The 19,314-nt window shown below is 37.8% G+C and overlaps 1 protein-coding gene across 2 annotated transcripts in view; it reads left to right on the top strand.

Moving 5' to 3' along the window:
• The window catches only part of SAMD12 (sterile alpha motif domain containing 12), a 338,296-nt gene that overhangs the window by 80,711 nt on the left and 238,271 nt on the right, over positions 1-19,314 (top strand). For both annotated transcript variants that reach the window (XM_072410707.1, XM_072410708.1), the window contains exon 3: positions 15,347-15,476. In XM_072410707.1, coding sequence (XP_072266808.1) covers positions 15,347-15,476 — 130 coding nt within the window. The remainder of the gene's footprint in view (positions 1-15,346; positions 15,477-19,314) is intronic.

Below are 19,314 nucleotides of genomic sequence, written 5' to 3' on the forward strand. Positions count from 1 at the left end.
TCCAAATTAAACTCAGAACAACGCATTTCTTCCACTTGGACATTTTAGTTAAGAATAAATATCTGCTGATTTGATTCTCCAGCCTTGTATAAATACCAGATCACAAGCAATTAACAAGTTGTACAGATGCATTGTGAGCTTTTTATAGAGACGTGATATATTGTGTTTGACATAATGCAGAGGCTGGAAATAGAGTTATCAGCTTTACTCTTCCAGGAAATTTAAAGGAACTTTAGTGCAATATAAGAAGCTAATAAAGATCTGTTTTACTTTCTAAAAGTACATTTAAATATTCTTCCATTACAGCATATCTAAATGTCATTGCATAGACCTTTGCAGGAAAGTTTCCTTACAGGTCAAGGTTAGAATTGTTGTCAGATCACCAAAGAAGATGGTAAAATAAAAATAAATTTGGGTGGATTTTTCCTGAGTTTGTGTTTGTTACAATTTTTATAGCACCATCATATTAAGCAGCGCTGTACAAAGTCCATAGTTGTGTCACTAACTGTTCCTCAAAGGAGCTCACAATCTAATGTCCCTATCATAGTCATATGTCATTAATGTAGTCTAAGGTCAATTTAGGGGGAAGCCAATTAACCTAACTGCATGTTTTCGGGATGTGGGAGGAAACTGGAGTAGCTGGAGGTAACCCACACAGACACGGGGAGAACCTGCAAACTCCATGAAGATGTGAGTGTCCTGGCTGGGATTTGAACCTAGGACCTAGCGCTGTAAAGGCCGGAGTGCTAACCACTGAGCCACCGTGCTGCCCAATTTGACCCAGACATTCTCATTGCCTCTTGCAAACTAGTTGTTCTCCTTATCTGAAATGTGAACCTTGTTGCCCTCAAAAAATGTCCCTTGACCTTAAAGTGCATTTAAAGGCAGCAAGTATCAAAGGCATTAGGTAGGTGAGGACCCTTAAGCATAATGTAATTAAAGAGGAAATAAACTCATTGGTGGTTGGTGTTCTTCAACCATATTATGTATCAGCATTATGTATACGCAGCATAGTTGCCGATTGTGGCACAGACCTACCCATGTGCAGTCGCCCTGCAGGCATCAGTTAAAGGTGCCATCCCTCTTGCGGCCCTCATAGAGACTTCCAAAATGACAATGTTCTTTTTCAGCCATTGGGTGGCTGCTGATAATTTAATTGTGCATAGCCAGGCGTTACATTGTCTCCAATAACTGGCTCTGTGACAACATTGGTTTAGTGTGTTTGTCTTTTTTTCGCTTTTTACAGGCTAAACTATTTCATTCTTTTGTGATGGGTCACTTTTTAAAAAATTATCTTTTATGCATAATGGTTGGCCACCAATAGATGGCTCTGTGTCCTTATGTAAAGTGTGTAACACTCATGTCTCCAGTGGCAAGAGTTTGTTACTCACTTTATGTAAGGACAAAGCGCCATCAACAGGTGTGATCCAATTATAAACTTTACTACATGTGTGCATCTTTTACCCTCTGGGTAATTTTTTTTGTTTGTTTTTGATTGGCCTAAATAAATAAAATTACCAATTTGCCATTGTAGCTGCTGGTAGCAGCACCCTTGCTATTCCACAGACATCAAAGTCTGATTGCCACAAAATCCTTTGAAATGTTACCTTGATGTATATTTGTCTAATAGTAAACAGAACATTGTTTTTTGTATCATCTTTGTCATCGAATAAGGTAAACTATGAAGAATCTATAAAAAGGTTCTTAGTTATTGTTTCTTGAGTGTATGACATAAATTGAGCATCCAATGTCCGTGCCCAGGAAAGAAAAGAAGATTAATTTGGAACCCACAGAGAAGATCAAGCAAAATGAAATCATTCTGACTCTGTCAAAACCACCAACAATCTCTCCAGCAGTCTGGTGAGCGACTCTTTGGCATTATTGGTCACAAAAATGTTCATTAAGAAGAAAAGGGAGAACTTTGAATTAAACTTTTATTCACACCATGGGTAATAGACACCTGTAACACTTTCTGTCATTGGAATCATTGGCTGTCATTGGAATCAGGAGGATTTTTTTGCTATGTAAGAGCAAATTGGACAAAACTTTGTAATTTTTTTTTTCCTAGATCGACTTAAGGTTTCTAAGGACATGTGGTGAACTTCAGCATTCTACTGCAGGCTGAACTATTAAAAGTTTACCTAAAGTTCCATAGTAAAAAATCATGATCCAACAGGCCATTATTGCAAAAAAGGGACAGCGGATGTCCTTTTTACAATAGTCCCTGCATGCCAGATTACTCTGGGAAATGGTAAAAAACTTTGATTGACAGGATAACCAGAAATACCGGCTTCTCCTGCAAATCTAAGAATGAATGAACTCCTGCACACCTGCGCATGCATTACATCGTCTTGGCCCAGCCAATCAAGATGATGGAAGAATGTCTCTGGGAACAGGAAGGAAGAAAATGATGGCACCCTCCGACTGAATGAGGACAGATGAGTAGAGATTGAGTTTCGCTTTAGGTTTTTGGGTGCATTTGAGAGCCATTTTTTTTTTTGCATCGTTTCGAAAAAATGCACCACAGCTGCAACAGCAGTCACAGCCTTTTGCAAATCTGTCACCTGTGGTGTGGTTTTATGCTGGTGGGTGCAGTTTGCTATGCTCGCAGTAATAGATACAGGTAATCCCCGGGTTACATTCGAGATAGGGACTATAGATTTGTTCTTAAGTTGAATTTGTATGTAGGTCGGAACAGGTACATTATTTTATAAATGCAATTAGGACAGATGTTTGTCTCAACATTAAATTAGGCAGTATGGTGTCAGTTACTGTTTTAAATCCCCACTGTGAGCTAATAACAAACAAAGCAAAAAAAAAAAAAAAACCTTTATGGAGCCTAGATATTCATTAACTACTGGAGCAAGCTGTGCTTTGATATGCAAAAAGAAACAACTGCAGAGTTTGTCTTGGTCACTAAAGAGTTACAAGAGGCTGCAGAAGAGATCACCCACAACCTCAGCTGTGTTTAGCAAAAAGATTTCTTCTGCAAGTCATGCAAACTGCCCCCTCCCCCTATCAAGCCTCTGTCCTGCACACAAACGGGCAGAGAAGCCCTGTTTGTGTCTAGGAGTCATCCGTATGACAGATGTCCTTAACTTGGGGACTACCTGTACTATGTAAAAGGTATGAAGGGAGCCTAAGAGTCCAACATGGGTGAGGGGAGTGTTGGCTTGATTTAGGCTCAGTTCACAAAGCTAAAACACTAGGATATAAAGCTAAAGAGTGTTTAATATAAAGAGATACAAAACTCATACAAAGTGATACAAAACAAGAAAAGCCACTTCTGCACAGGGTCCCACTGTTGGCTACATCAAACATATAAATGCTTATTTTCATAAGGGGCATCAAAAACTAAATTCAAAGTGCAAATACCACTGATATACATAAATGTTTTTATGTTCAAGATTTCAGCTGTTAAAGATAAACATTTGAGAAGAGGTACACATATACTAGAGAAGAACATGTGAAAAAGCACGATGGCTAAGGACATAGTTCTCCTTTCTTGAAGGACTAAGGTTATGTGTTCAGTCCTCACCGATGACACTTTCTCACCATTGTTTGTATACTTTTCATATGTGTGTGTGGATTTTCTCTTGGAACCCAACGACCTAGAAATAGGTTCATTGGTTTTCACCCACACAGGACTTGTTGTGTGCCTGCATAACATGACATGTCTATTATCACAGAAAACCAAAGGCCTGTACATTCTGTAAAGCATTGCTGAAGATGTTACTACTATATAAATAACTAAAATAATGTTTCATCCATTCAGTAAACAAACATAAAAATAAAAACTATTCTCCAAATTTTACATTGTGTACAACCATCGCGTCTCCTGGACTTGGATCAGACGTAAGAAACCAGATAACGAGTTCCTCCCCGGCCGCGAAATCAGTAGAGGATATTAGAGCTTCTCAGTGCTCTGTTAATACCTTCGGCTTGATACACGGCTCCCATAATGAAATTGTGTTGATTCACCCCGCTTGGTGAGGCTTCTTATCTACTGTGCTTTACTTATTCTGGAATATATCCACTAAAAGTTCATGTCCCAAAATAAAAAGTGAATGTTTTGTTACGTAGCGTTTATTTTGATGCATGAGCTGGAAAGTACTAGATAAAAATTTTTAATGAAACTTTGGGGGAGGAAATAAATAAACCCCTTAGTGTATATTTTTCTGTGTTATGAGAGATTGTAAAGTTAAGTGCTGATGGGTCTCTTGGTCCGTAATGAACACAAATTTTTTAGTGTTGAACCTTTTCTGTGTTTTTTCAAGGAAATTGTATCTAAACGCTGCGTACCTGCCAAGAGTGTAATATAGCCTTTTTGGTTTCTTTATGGCGGTTGTGTTACCGGTGAAGAACAACAAATTAAAATGGTGTTACTCTTATTTTTAACCCATTAAAGGATAAATGTGTCAGGCATTAAAGCCGCACTGCAGCAAACAAAGCTGTCAACTTCAGCAGGAAAAGATCAGGTGGCCAAATGTGGGTCACCGCCTTTCCCCTAGCCGGGGGTTAGAGAGTAATGCAAAATGCTGATGAGATCATTTCTCTCTGTTCCATCATAGTACATGTGTATGCAGTACATCTGATTGGCTCCTAGCACTGTTCCTCCCTTCTAATTCTAAGTGCTGATGTGCAAAGAATGACTGGAAGCTAATACCATGTCAGATTCAGTTTCTTACCCTAGTTGCATCTAATCTTTGTTGATGGCACAACTGCATTTCTCAGAGTCAAATCATTTCTGCCAGCTTCAGAAAAATTCTAAAGAGTATTTTCTTTGAGAACATGTTTTATTTCTCGAATATTTACTGATACGTAAGTGAACCTGGGATGATGAAAATAATGTTCACTTTAAAGACGAAAAGTTCCTTGTCTGAACAGACAGTTTAGCACATCCTGAGATCATAGCTGCCTTTGCAATTTCAATCATCTATTGAACAAAAATGTTGAGAGACAAAATAGAGAATGTTGTAAATAAGTAAGTACACCCTTGGCCCAAAATGTCCATATGTTTAAATGTGTAGGGTGAGGAAGCAATGTTTGACCCCAAACTGCTGAGAAGTGGCTCGGTTTAGTGAAAGGAAATTTCCCTTATTCTTTGGTATAGTAAGTTAGTTATAAAAGCCTGATAGTACATACCTGTGCAGCAAAAAGCAATGCCCTTGTGTGACTTCATCTAAGGGGACTTATTCCTCACCGGTGTTTCTCAACCTTTAAACATTTAGAAACTCCTTGAAATAACTTTCAGCTCTTCAGCGAACCCCTTCTATAATTACTATATTCACAGCTCACAGTACATTAGTGTGGTGGTAAGTGGGAAGTATTCCTCTAACTTTGCCGACCATTGGGAAAAATGACCCCTTGGCTGCAAGTTGCCAAAAAGATGGTTGATGTCACCTAAACTGACCTTAGAGTAACACATTACTCATTGCTCATGGAAACTTTGGAAGAACCCTGGTTGAGAAACCCTGGTCTAGACATGTGATCATGAGAGTGGCCCCCACTATAAGAGTATATATATATACTCTTTTTCCAAAATACCAAACCACCTGCCTAATATTGCATGAGTCCTCCTTGCCATCATAACATCTTTGACCCATCGAAGCATGGACTCTGCAAGACCTCTTAAGGTGTCCAATGTTATCTGACCCCAGGATGCTCTGAGTAATCATTTAAACTGGACTTACCACTGGGAAATTATGTATGCTGCCATTGCAAAGCTTATTCTAAAAAATGATATTTGCCTGGGTGTAAAGATGATTTCAGTAGTGAAACAAGCATGCAGATAACTATGTGTTACATGTGCCACAATTAGAAGATCAACTAAGCTGTATTCTTGGTCAGTGATTCAGAAGGTATTAAATCAGAACACTAGACAACAAGGTGTGTTTGTTTGGACTGGGTAAGAAATGACAGTTTACAGTATCAAAAAGTTTTAAATCTCAATGCTTCCACCGGCCTTCTTCCAATAGTGCATTCTGCTGCCATCCCTTCTCCAGATATATGTAGCTGGACATCTATATGATTTAAAGGAAACATGCTTCATCAAACCAGCTTTCCTCCATTATTCCATGCACCATTCAAGATGGTCACCTGCTTATTGTGTGTTCTTTCAGCAGTGTACAGGGGTCTGTACTGGCACCTTGATTGGTCTTCACAGTATTCGCCCAGTAATTTTGTTTTTAAGCTAGGTGGAAGGAAGCAGAAGGCGAGTGGTGGCCCCTGGATTATAAAACAGCTTTCCATTAACCCCCCAAAAACAGCTGGGTGACTACTGAAAAGTAGGGGCTGTGGAAAATACTGTCTTCAGTTTGCAGTCCCATACACAGCTAGTTGTAATGTGTTCTAAAAACATTTTCTCATGGACATGGACATTAAGTTTTTTCTAAATAATTTTAGGCCATGGTAGCTGTTTTGTGAGATTAGGCCAGGTGGACTGTCTGCTACTGGCCTCCCCAAAAATACACAAATGTATCAGTAAGTTTTGGGTACCCATGATACTTCATTGGTCACCAGTTAACCTTTGAACCAATTTTGGTAGGTCCTAAATACTGCACAAGTACAAGAACTTCTATTTTGGAGATTCATTGACCCAGTTAACATGCCATTACATTGTAGCTCTTACCATATTTAATCAAATCCCTACCACCACTCATTGGACCTGATTTATTAAAGTTCTCCAAGGCTGGAGAGGATAATTTTTAGCTATCTGAGGAACGCAAAAATATTTTACAATGTACTAGGAAATTTGTACCATTTGAAATTGGTTCGGAAGTCTCAGAGAGCCCTAGAAGAGCCTTGGATAATGGTTGATCTAAAGGGCCTGATTTATTAAAACTCTCCTGGAGTGAATACACTTTCATTAGTGAAGCTGGGTGATCCAGCAAACCTGGAATGGATTTCTTAAAAATGATTTGCTATTTGTTAGCAAATTTTTTTAATTCTGGACCAGATCCATTTTAAATTTGCTGGATCATCCAGCTTCACTGATGAAACTGAATTCCCTCCAGCCTCGAGAGCTTTAATAAATCATGCCCGTTTTCTCTGCTTTCAACATACCATCTTCAAGAACTGTCTACTTGCTGCCTGTTACAGTATATCTCACCCCTTCACATGTGCCATTGTAATGGTATGTATTAAATAAATTAGTGTTATTTTAATGAAAATACCTTCTTTTTACCCCAAATTTTTGTAATTCTTGCAAATATTTGTTTCCAAAGTTAACTGCAATATGCACCGCTCCCTAAACACACCCAGTTGCCTCCAGCAGGTTGCAGATGTCTTCTTTCTCCATATTCTGCCTCATGAGGTTCATCAAAGGCACTCCGTCACCTTATAAACTTCTAAAGAAAATTTTATGCACTGTACAGTTCTAGCGCCTTGCAACCGTGATTACAGGGCATAGAAATTATTACATATCTCTGCTGTAGAAGTGTGTATGTTGGTGTAGAGAGATGTTTGTCACAGCATGGGCACCAGAGATCTCAATACTGTTTGCTCTGAACAATAGGGGACAAACAGAGCATGAAATTAGGTTGTACGTCTGATCTACTGCGTTTTAATTTTTTTTTTAAGGCTCTCAAAATACGAGCGATATAACAATGAGTACATTTAGAGAGCGCAAGAAGCGAATTCCATGCAGTCAGTCTGAATAAAGGGAAACCATTTGATTATTTAGACGGAACTGAAAGCATCCGTAAAAAGGTTGAAACCCATTGTTAAGCTATGAAACGCCGGCGCTATGTTCAAATCAATACGAACAAATGCAGCCGCAGAGCGGGTTTGCTGTTTTATGAAATATTAACGACGCGGTGTACAAAATAAAATGCCAGCAGACACAAATTTCTTGCATTAAAGGGAAGCGAACAAAGGTTAGAGCATACTTCATTCCTTAGCTTTACCACCTTGGTAGCCACTATCGCAAGCTGTCAGGAATTGTATAGATTGTCAGAGGTGAACAGAGAAAGAGTCACCTCTGCGGATTTAAGTGTTTGCTGCCAGAGGTTAAACATCTGATAAAAGATGACAGCGGAAAGAGAACAAAATAGCAACAGACAGGTAACAAACTACAGGAAATGCTCAACTGAAGAGTTTCTCTAACTGGGCTTTCTGTTGTATGTTAAAGAATAAAACACCTTGGCTCTTTTATGTACTTAGGCAAATCAAGTTAGTTTGCAAACATACATTATCATTCTTTTCCCTATTTTCCTTTGGACTGAGATAATCACGCTGGTCATCCCACCAGAAATGAGATGGATGATGGTAACGCAGACAGTGATGGGCTGGCTCGGGTGGTTATATTTTGGTTTAACGAACATTGAATGGGGTTTGGCTCGGGGAGGGAACCCGTAACTGCAGCAGCTCCAAATAACATAACATTCCCAATCCATTTCCTGAAAACAGTTTTGCAGGTATTCTGAATATTAGACTTACTGTCTAATATAGGTATAAAAAAAATATAGGTATAAAAATACCACAAAAAAATAAATTGGATAAAGAATTATTCTAGAATTATAGTACCATGAATCCCAAAGTACAACAAGCTAGAGTTCAATACAATTTCCTTATGAATAATAACATTTTTTAGAAATTAGCTAAGGAGACATTACACCTGGCCTCCTGGGCTCATGGTCAGCAGTCACAGCTGCAGATTTGGCAGCATTTACAGGCTGATAATGGGATAACAAATTCAGCACAAGAATATTTAATATAGCAACAGAAAAATTAGACCTACGTATATTGAAGAATGCAGTTTTTAATAGACTTATGTTATTTTAACAAAATTTGGCTACCACAGCAGAACCTATTCAAAGGGTTCTACTTGTAGTGGCTCTGCCCAGCTGGTATAATGCCGACATCCTTTACCTATTTGTCTATTTTGACATAAGGATGGCCCTGTGGCATTAAATGATGGTTTGCTGGTACCTTAACTTATGAAGAAGACATTGAACCATCCACTGTTGTTGGCAGCAATTCGTTGTGCTCTACAGTAGGTCCCTTGTATGTAACATTCTGCTCTGATGGTTGGAAAAACCCTTTACATTATACATTGGATGTTCATTGTATGTAGTGGAGCTTGTTTGGGGTCGGAAAACTCCAACACTTAAGGAAACTTTTTATAAAGCAGGAAATCAGGCATTCATCAAATATTCTCTGGTGGAGAATCAATAATGGCCAATGAAAGCACACGAACTTGCAAGATTCTCCACCAAGGAATATTTGGTAAATGGCAAATTCACTGCTGTATAAAAAGACCCCTTGGAAACCATGAAGGGTCTGTTTATCCTGGTGCAAACCAACTTCAAAAATTTTGTGTTATGCAGATGTAATGAAGTAATGAGTTTCATAGATGGGCAGATGTCTTCGATGTGCATAGCGACATCAACTCGTTTTCTGTAGTGCTTGGATATTTCTCATGACTTGCCGGATGAACTCAGGTGATGCATGCATGCCTACCCTAAATTTCATTCTTAAATCAGGTTTCATAGACCTGTATCATTTTGTGCAGTTTACTGCAACACCAGTGTGATGTGTGATATGTTGGGCATGCATGGGTACTATTTATTATGGTTTCCAACACAGTATATAGTCAGACAGGTAGGCCAGATGCTTGATAATATTTGTAGTCCAGGAGCTGCTTACTGAGGAGGCTGCAGGTACTATATGCGGGATAATTATGTGCTTTTTGTTTTAAATTTGCAACTAATAATTGACAATCTTTCAATGATTGAATATTTAGTCAATCATTGGTTCAATTCAATGACAATTTCCATTTCCCAGTCTGAAGAAGCAGATCTGCTGCGAAACTTACCATATACAACATAAGAAGACTTGTATACAACCACTACCCCATGTTTCTGGGGTGAAAAATGGCATTTTATCCGAACCTTATTGGCAATCCAACCAATGTCACCTTGAGGACCTGGTTTAAATTAATAACAATTTCCAATTCCAAGAAGCAGATATGCTGGAAAACTCAAAATATACATTAAAATTAGACTTGTATAAATGTACTGTGTTTTGGGGATTTATTAATGGCACATTATCCAAGCCTTATTGGGACTCTGAACAATGTCACCTTGAGGATATGGTTCAAAGTTAGGACAATTTTAAATGCTCAGTCTGAGGAAGCAGATATGCCGCATGGGTTTTTTTTGTCTATTTATTTTAAAGAAACAGGAGAATATGTGGCGTTGTTCTAAACATACTTAAAAAAAAAAAAAACAAAGCAAAAAAAAAAAAAAAAACCCTTTCATAATACAAGCTTGTTACATTCCACATGGTATGATTTTTTATACCCAGGTGCACTTTAATACCTCTTGCCATTTATTATTATGCATTTATCCAACACGCCTGCAGTCTGTATTTAGTACATCATATGCTGCTGGAACAAAATCCTGCAAAAAAAAAAAAAAAAACGCTTTTCATAATTTGCAAAAGTATTTTGCCCCATGTGCGAAAACATCATTTACTGAGAGGCGATATTGATTTATTTCATATTGCTTTTAAGAACTGTGCAAATACACAATTACAATTTATTTATTTCTATTACCTTAAGTCACGGCTGCCCATATCACCTATTGATTTTTCTTTTTCTTTCAATGCACTAAATTTGCTGAACGTCTAGGCTAATACCGCGTATGCTTGTCTGGACTGAATGGAAAATTGCCCACTTTAATCTTTTCTTTCACTGTTCAGTTCAATTGTGGATCGTTTTTGAGGCTCCAGAACAGGTTCGCTCTGTGTCTTTAATGCTTGACGTTTTCATAATTGCTATTTATTTGTAAAAAGCCAACATTTTGCACAGCGTGATGGGTTTATTCTCTTTCTTCCAGAAGTAAGCCGTGTATTTATTCAAACAAGAAAAAAACTTTAAATGGGGCGGTGAATGTATTATGGTAATAAAGAACTCTATAAAGAACTCCATAAAGAACTACATAAGTAAATGTACATAATATTGTATAGATCTCTTGAAGTAGACCTTTCAGAAGCTTTACACGTCTGCATGAATAAATTTCTGACATTTCATTAAAAAGTCATCTTTGAGCTCCAGTCAGGTAACTTTGGGTATAATATTAGTTCCCTGTAGGCAGAAGGAAGCATTTCCTCAGTCTTGTCTCCCCCACTGATCAGACTGTCCTCGTCCTGTTCGGCTTGCTCCTACTTTCTGCTCATTTAAGGGCGCACTTAAAACCCATTTTTTCAAACTTTCCCACCCGTCTTTTCAAACCATCACTACTTCCCACCAATCCATATCTCCCATCCTTTTGTGAGTTACTTTCCCCACCTCCTAGATTGTAAGCTCTTCGGGGGAGGGTTCTCTCCTCCTCCTGTGTCACTGTCTGTATTTGTCAGTCATTTGCAACCCCTATTTAATGTACAGTGCTGTGTAATATGTTGGTGCTATATAAATCCTGTTTAATAATGATAATAATAAACTTGTAGTGTGGTAGTCATAAGGTAAAAAGCTACAGGAGGGGGTGATCAATGCTAGACTGTTACCACCCCACCCGCAGATCATCTGTTCATTAACCTGCAGCATCACTTGCCTTCCTTTAGCCTTGAAGTTTCTCAGCATCCCCTGCACAGAAACCTGAGGCTGTGCACTGCTGAATGGGATCCTAGAGTAAGTTCTGCAGCCAGTTGTGTCCTAAAGTTCAATCTTGTCCTACCATTGCTTAATAGGCTTATTTAAACCTCCCTCAACTCCAGGCTCTGGTTGCTGGATCCTCAGTGTATTTTTGCTACTCTGACAGCATGGTTTCTATTCTTCTTTCCTGAATTATGCCTGATGCCTATTCCTAAACTGAAGTCATCTTATCCCATCCACCCCCTGGTGGGGAGAGTCTGGGGGTCATGACCTGGTGACCTCCTTGTAGCAAAATAGTCTGGTGGCCACTAGGATCACAGGCCCATCCTTCTATACAGGGTGTGCTGGTGAAGACTCTGGGCCATGGGTAGTCCGGTGTCACTTGCCAGGTGGAGGTGACCCATAACAATGACAATCTGAACACAGCCAAGAACTGCAAAGGCACCATGATTTTCATTATTGTGTCATTTTTGAGCCAGCATCTTGGTCCATCTTGGACAAAGATTTAGCTGTCCTCTGGATAATAAAAACAAAATTAGCCTTATTATTGTAAAGGTTCAATCCCCATATCAACTGACATTGGGCCTGCTTTATTAAAGATCTTCAAGACTGGTGAAGATAGAATACATTGGGTGAACCTGGGTGATCCAACAAATCTGGAATGGATCTGGTCTATGATTGAACACATTTGCCGAATATTAGTAAATTTTAAATATTGTTGGATCGCCCAGGTTAACCAACCATAGTATATATTCTTCAGTCTTGGGGAGCATTAATATCAGGCCCATTTCCTACAACATTCCCCTACAATGGTTAAAATTCGCTGTATGCTTTAATCCAAATTGGTGAACAGTTTTGACGTGCCTTTTAACATAGGGGTGCTTTGAGAGGAGTCTCAAAAAATGGGGTGCAGGAAGAAGGGGTTTATGTATGGGGGCAATTACTCTATGTGGCTGCACGTTCGTTCCTTGGTTAACTGATTTTGGGGTTTTATGCAATTGCATGTTAGAAAAATAAATTAAAATCCCAAACCATTAACAAAACTTACATTTTTAAAATTATATTTACCTTCCAAACTCTAAAGGGCTCTCATGTTACCTCCTTCTGAAGCAAAATTGCCAAAACCGCACTCCATGATAAAAGCAGAAAGTTAACCTTTTGAAGAAATCACAATGCAAACTTGTATATTCCCTTCTCCTGCAGGAATTCTATAGTGGATGGGGATTCAAAGTCCCTCCAACACTTATGCACATTACCTGATCCTAGAGCTCAGGATAAATGCAGCCCAATATAAATGCCCCTGCTACCCCTACCAGGGTTAACAAATGGCATTTGGCTCACACAAACCAGATTTATATCCTTTGAGAAATATATTAAACTAACAGTTTGTTGTGCCCGGAGTTCAATTTTAGGAATTTTGTTGGAATCAGACCCACCGGAACGAAAAAAATATCTGAATTTAGTGTATTTTTCAGGCACCCTCAGGCTCCAGTACTAAAGCACGGCTCTAATTTTAGGTCTCTAATTTTCAATTTTAGGACTTCAGATTCAAGGTCTTAGTTTCCAACTGTCACAGCGGTAAAGAAAGATGATCTGTTCACAATCTCTGTATTTTCCACACTTTTAATTGCTGAGAATGACTGACTGGCTTGCTGTTAGAATATTTTTTGTCTTCTTGTTGCTCTCCAGCTTCACGCTGACGCCTGTTTTGTTTGAATTCTTTAACTATGAACATTTCTCTTTCTGTCTATCCCTCTGTGGCTCTGTGCCCAAAATAGAAACCGTTTCTACCAAGGAAGTTGAGAATTTCTGAATATATTTAAATAGAGTTCACTAATGAATCTCACCATGCCAGAACAGTGAATATGTTTCTGAAAATGATTTTTTGTGAGAATCATATTTTATCCCTGTTTAACACTGTTTACACCTTCAGAATATTATTATATTAAATGTATCAGATGCACTCTTTTAATGCTCAAATTAGCCTTGTGAAGATACCTGCGTTGGAATGAATATGGAACTGGAAAATTATTTGATCACATTTGTTATTGGGAAACAATAGCAGCCCTTAAAGGCATCTCTGATATATATACTGTGTGCCAGTGGTGAACGCAGCCGACTGTGGGCCCCTGTGTAAAACTGACTAGTGGGTCCCCGACACCTCACAGTACAAACCATACAAAGCAGAAGCCCACAAACTTGAACAGTCGTAAGAGGAAGAATGGGCCAGCACAGGGACTGCTGGAAAAATTTATTCACCTGCCGCAGACTGGAGGACACGCACATTGCCTCCCTGGCACCAATGGATTGAGGCTGTGTGAATGGGGTTTTGAGAGTGAGTGACCCTAACACCAAAGAAAAAAGGATGGCTGTTCAGTTGGACATAGGACCAATCAAGCTGCTGTTGTGGCCCCTACTGACTGGGAGGAGTGTCCAGGCCCGTAGTGCAGTAACGCACTTTGCAGACTGCTATGCCCACCCCTGCTGTATGTGTGTGTGCGTATATATATATATATATATATATATTACCAGTCAAAAGTTTGGACACACCTTCTCATTCAATGGTCAGAATCAAATATTGTACCACCCCCCATATTTTATAAAGCACAGACAAGTATGACCTGAGAAGAAGAGTTATAGTTGCTCACCAAAAAGAAGGGGAGAGCTACATAAAGTAGTGAGTTTAAGTAGTAACAAAGGTAGTTAAAACCTCAAAACCTTTATTAAGTTAAGTATTTTACAAACAAAGCAATCTACATTTTTGTATAAAAAGTGAAAGGTTTACAAAGGATTTGTAAGTTGTAGCAAGGGAGATGGATATTCAACTATGTCCTAACCTGAAGAAGCTGGATCTCCCTGCAAAACGTGTTGGGCATAAATGAATATCTCCCTTGCTACAATTTAAGAAAATCCTTGCCTTTCTAAACTGTGCACTTTTTATACAAAAATGTAAATCCATCCAAACCATTAAAGAACACATATGGAGTTATGAATTATGTGTACTTATGTTAATCCCGATCTCAAGTTATTACATTATTATTTTTATTGCAGCTAGTATAACTACCCAAATTTGCAATGCTATGGGCCTCTTGCAATGCCATATACTGCCCAGAATGTTATGTTCACTTGGACCTTGAAGAGTCTCATCAATATTAATGTCTATAGTCCTATGGCTGTGTTGGTATGCGCTTAAAAAAAAATAAGTAGGACATGCACTGTGGCCCTTAGAAATAAAGCAGCCCGTCAATGCTTCCACTTCCCCACCAGCATCCCACTACTTTTGAAAGAAAAAGACAACAAGTAAAAATTATAAATATCACTCATTTTTGTGATGTCATTGCTCCATCCTCTGCATAAAATTGCACATAGATAACCAAGAATTTTCAAACAGAAGACATGAGGTCCTTTATTGCAGAAGGGAAAGAAGATGCTCCTTCTGCAATAAAATAACCGTACCTGTCTTCAATCAGCCAGGTAAGAATGTTTTATTGCAGAAGGTAAACTGGGCTGATAACAAATTTTGAAGTTGGTGAGTATTACATTCATTGTTTACTGGCGGTTTTATTTTTTTAATAGTTGGGTGATGGTTCCTGGTAAAATCAGAACTTCCAATTCCATTAAAACTTTCCTTGAAAGAAATGCACTTGAACCAGCACATTCAGTAACTTCATTCAATTAGTGCAATGATGCTGATGTGAATAGTGTTCTTCAAAGAAATGCTGTAACAATTTTTTTTTTTCATTTTTATAGCCCACTATACTCAAAGGAACCAAACCTGTTGCATTTTGGACACAACATGACGTATGTAAGTGGCTGAAGAAGCATTGTCCAAACCAATATCAACTCTACCATGATTCTTTTAAGGAGCACGATATAACAGGTACGTCATATAGCAATTTATTTTTCCTTTATTTTCTCTACAGAACATTAGGAATTTTATTGGCCAACATCAGATAATGGACGTTGTTTTTAGAAAGATTTATAAATAGAATATAATCATCTAGTTGTGGCATTCAACCAGTTTCAATTGGTTATTAGGGCTGGACCATCTTTACGAAATATTCAAAACTATCTGTTCATTTATCCAATCATATTTAATTATTTGCATACATAAAAGGTAAATCACCATTACCTTCCAGGTATTTTTAGGGATTTTATTACATCATTCCAGTAAGTGAACCTCTTAGCATTTTATACCTTTCCAGGATGTCTGTGCACGGTAGTCTTCAAAACCAAATGCATATTTTTTATACAAATATTTTCGTACTGCAAACAAAATAGCTTTTAATGCACACTTTAAAAACCAAATGGATTTATTTTAAAAAAAAGTTTATTTATTAAAAAAAAACAGCAATTTGCACAAGTTTAGGTTTCTATACTCAAAAAGAAAAAAGGCTTGGATTCCAATGGAGTTTTTTTCATTCAAAGAAACAGGGGGGGCTTTATGATTTGAGAAGAGTCTGGGTATTGGACCCCTGAAAGTCACATCCCCATCTCTCCTCTAGTCTATTTTTGCTACATTCACTGCCTAGGCACAGTCTTTTTTCACTGGGACAAACTTTGGTGTCTGTAGCGTGGTTCTTTTTTTTATAAGGAGACCCCCATGTGACTTGAGGGTTTTCCAACCGTTTTGTGGTTATAGGCATGCCACGCCTCCTTGTTATTATGATTCTGTATTTGCATAAAGAGGATCAATGAAGACAACTAAAGCATGGCTTCTTTCATTCTGTGTTTTCCTTCTCAACATGGTTCTCATACCCTGCAGGTATGCAGAACATTACACTGTGCAGGTATCCCCTTATCTCTCCTTTGTACATAAATCAGGGCAACCCTCTCTCGTGTGTTAAAAATTAACTCCGGGCAAACCTTGAACTTGCTCCATACCTCTATGCTCATATTTTGGGCTACTTTCTAAACAGGTGTTCACTTTTGTTATCAACTCTCCTCTGCCACTGCTGACAGCACAATAAACAGACCCCAGCTTCATTGTGTTCTGTCTGTGCTTGTGCAGGCACATCTTCACCCCGGAGATACAACCCTGCAGGGTCATGACTCACTGAAATTGCTTTGTGATTCCACTGAGTGTAAGTTTAACAGAAGTCAGTGTGAAAAAAGCACCATGACAGCACAATAGTAAAATTTAACAAGGACTGGGGATTTCTTAGCTTACAGCACTGCCTCTCATACACTGTATCAGACATTTCTGGACAGACTATATTTGCATACAAACTACCCGAAGCAAATAGCAAATATGGACATGGGACTAATCACAGCACAGTAGAGAATTATCTACAAGCTTGCAAAAACAAAGTTAAATGCTGAATTTCAGATTTAAAAATATTGCTTTTTTTTTGCTTTCAGACATGTAATTGCCTAGTGATTTAAAAAGACTATGCCATATTTTAGTGGATGGTTTGTCTTGATTCCAGAAATTTAAATTGACTGTCTTGCTGTTCCTAACTATACTTCAATTATTTAAGCCATGGATTACTTTTGTTGCACAAACTATGGCTGAAAAACATAAAACAGTAGCAATCTGATAGCACAGATAAGGGCTTTAATTCTTTATTTAGTACATGTAGGAAACTAAAAGGGAACATAATAAATATATCAGACACACTCACAAATCTAAAACAAAATACTTGTGGATTAAAACTGCAGTCTGTAACTAGATCATTTAAGAATGCATGAAATTAAATCAGTGAAAAGAATATTCACGCGTTACCAAACATCTTTACTAATTCAGCATTTCCAACATGGGCACTTTGGTTGCCTCTCTGATTTTTAGTGTATATAATAGGAACTGTAGAGAAACATGATGTGTAAAGGACTTGGAGATGAAAGTAAAAGAAAAAAGTGTCAAAAATGTATATACCCTGAATTTTCAGTATATATATATAAATATATATATATATATATATTTTTTTTTTTTTCAAATATTTAAATAAGTATCCAATACCAGAGTATAATAAATCATGTATATAATCATATAACAAATCATATAGTGATTGAAAAAGGGGAGAAAATGAAGGTGTATGATGGAAGAAAAGGGCAGGGGTGGGGTCCGCAGTTGTTTTGCAGAGTTGGTGCACAGTTGAGATGAATGTATTCCTTGGATTACATACTGTAAATATGTTACAAAATTTTTCAGCTGAGCTTTTTAATGAGAAACTGAATTGTAAAAGCTGTGCACATAGGCCGTCCGGTGTTACAAGCCAACAAAGGACAAAGAAATAGTCATCAGTATTGCCTGTACTGATTTTGCCCCCTTACAGACTTACCATGTCTCTTTCTGCACTGAGTCTGGGGGCAGTTATCTTGGCAGAGGCATGGCTTTGCTTCCTCATATTAGATCCTCCAGCAGGGAGAATTGTGCACAGCACATTATTAAAATCAACTAAGTTTAGCACTAAGATGCAGCTGTCCCTTAGTAAGTTATTATTATAGCTTGATAAGTTCAAGTTATTCCATAGTTGAGAACTCTGCCCATTTTTTGGCTCCATAATTGGTAAACTTCCTGGCCCCCCTCCTCTACGTCAAAATATTCCAGCATTTCAAAAGTCAATTTTTTTTTTTGAATGGCACCCAGTACAAAATTATCCCCTCTCTCATGGCATTCCTGTTGTCCAGATCTTCTTTGTGAATCACACATGACACTTCAGTTCTCTCGGAGAGGAGAAGTTGGACAATGCTGGATGTTCTTCGGCCAGAAAAAATTGATGGCTCTGACTTTCTGCAGCTTTTATTGCACACTGGGAAAACATTGGATCTGATTTAATAAAGCTCTCCAAGGCTGGGGAAGATAAACCTTCATCAGTGAACATGGGTGATCCAGTAAACCTGGAATGGATTTTTAAAAAGTAATTTGTTATTAGAAAATTATCTGGTTGTTGACCAGATCCATTCTAGGTTTTAAATATAGCAGTAAATAGAGTATGAGCAACCTTCATTCCATTTTTTTAAACGTTGAATATTTGAACCATTTGGTCTTTAACTGGTCCATCTCAGTGAATGGTAGACACACAATGCATGCAGGTTTTCTATGGCTGTAAACCTTATCCTTTTTTTATTTTATTATTCAGGGGACGTTGTCTTTCTCTATCCCGTAAAATGTCTTAAAAATGTATTTACACAAAGTTATTAGACGTAACCTAAGTTCTAGCTGAAACAGCCTTAAACTTTGTTGTGAAAGCTTTTGCCTTAAAAAAAATACAGAAATACTTTCCCTGGGAACAATATGGCACCTGACCTTGAATATGACACCTTTGAATTATGGTTTTATTATTTTTTTTAATAGCACCGGTCACCTTTTCAGTATGATACAGTGAAAAAGTGCAGCTGTGGAAGACACAGAAACTTGTATTTCCAGCACAAAATTGGAATAAAAAAATAAACCAAAGGCAACTATGTTTTAGAGCAATATAAAGGAAAACATATTGATGTAGACTGTGGACTCGTCATATTACAAAACAAGTGAAAATTGGACTTTTGGTAGCACTGACTTTTCAGATAAGGCATCTAGATTACTCTGTATGCCTTGTATATGTCAAAGATTTATATACCCTGAAATTTAAGTGTATATATATAAAATCTTTCATTTTTTTTAAATAAGTATCCAATACCAGAATATTAAATCATATATATAATCATATAACAAATCATAAAGATTAGTCGTTCTGCAATTCATATAGTAAGCTCATCCACAGAAATAAGTAATT

Source organism: Pyxicephalus adspersus, chromosome 5 (genome assembly GCF_032062135.1).
Source record: "Pyxicephalus adspersus chromosome 5, UCB_Pads_2.0, whole genome shotgun sequence".
NCBI classification, from domain to species: domain Eukaryota; kingdom Metazoa; phylum Chordata; class Amphibia; order Anura; family Pyxicephalidae; genus Pyxicephalus; species Pyxicephalus adspersus.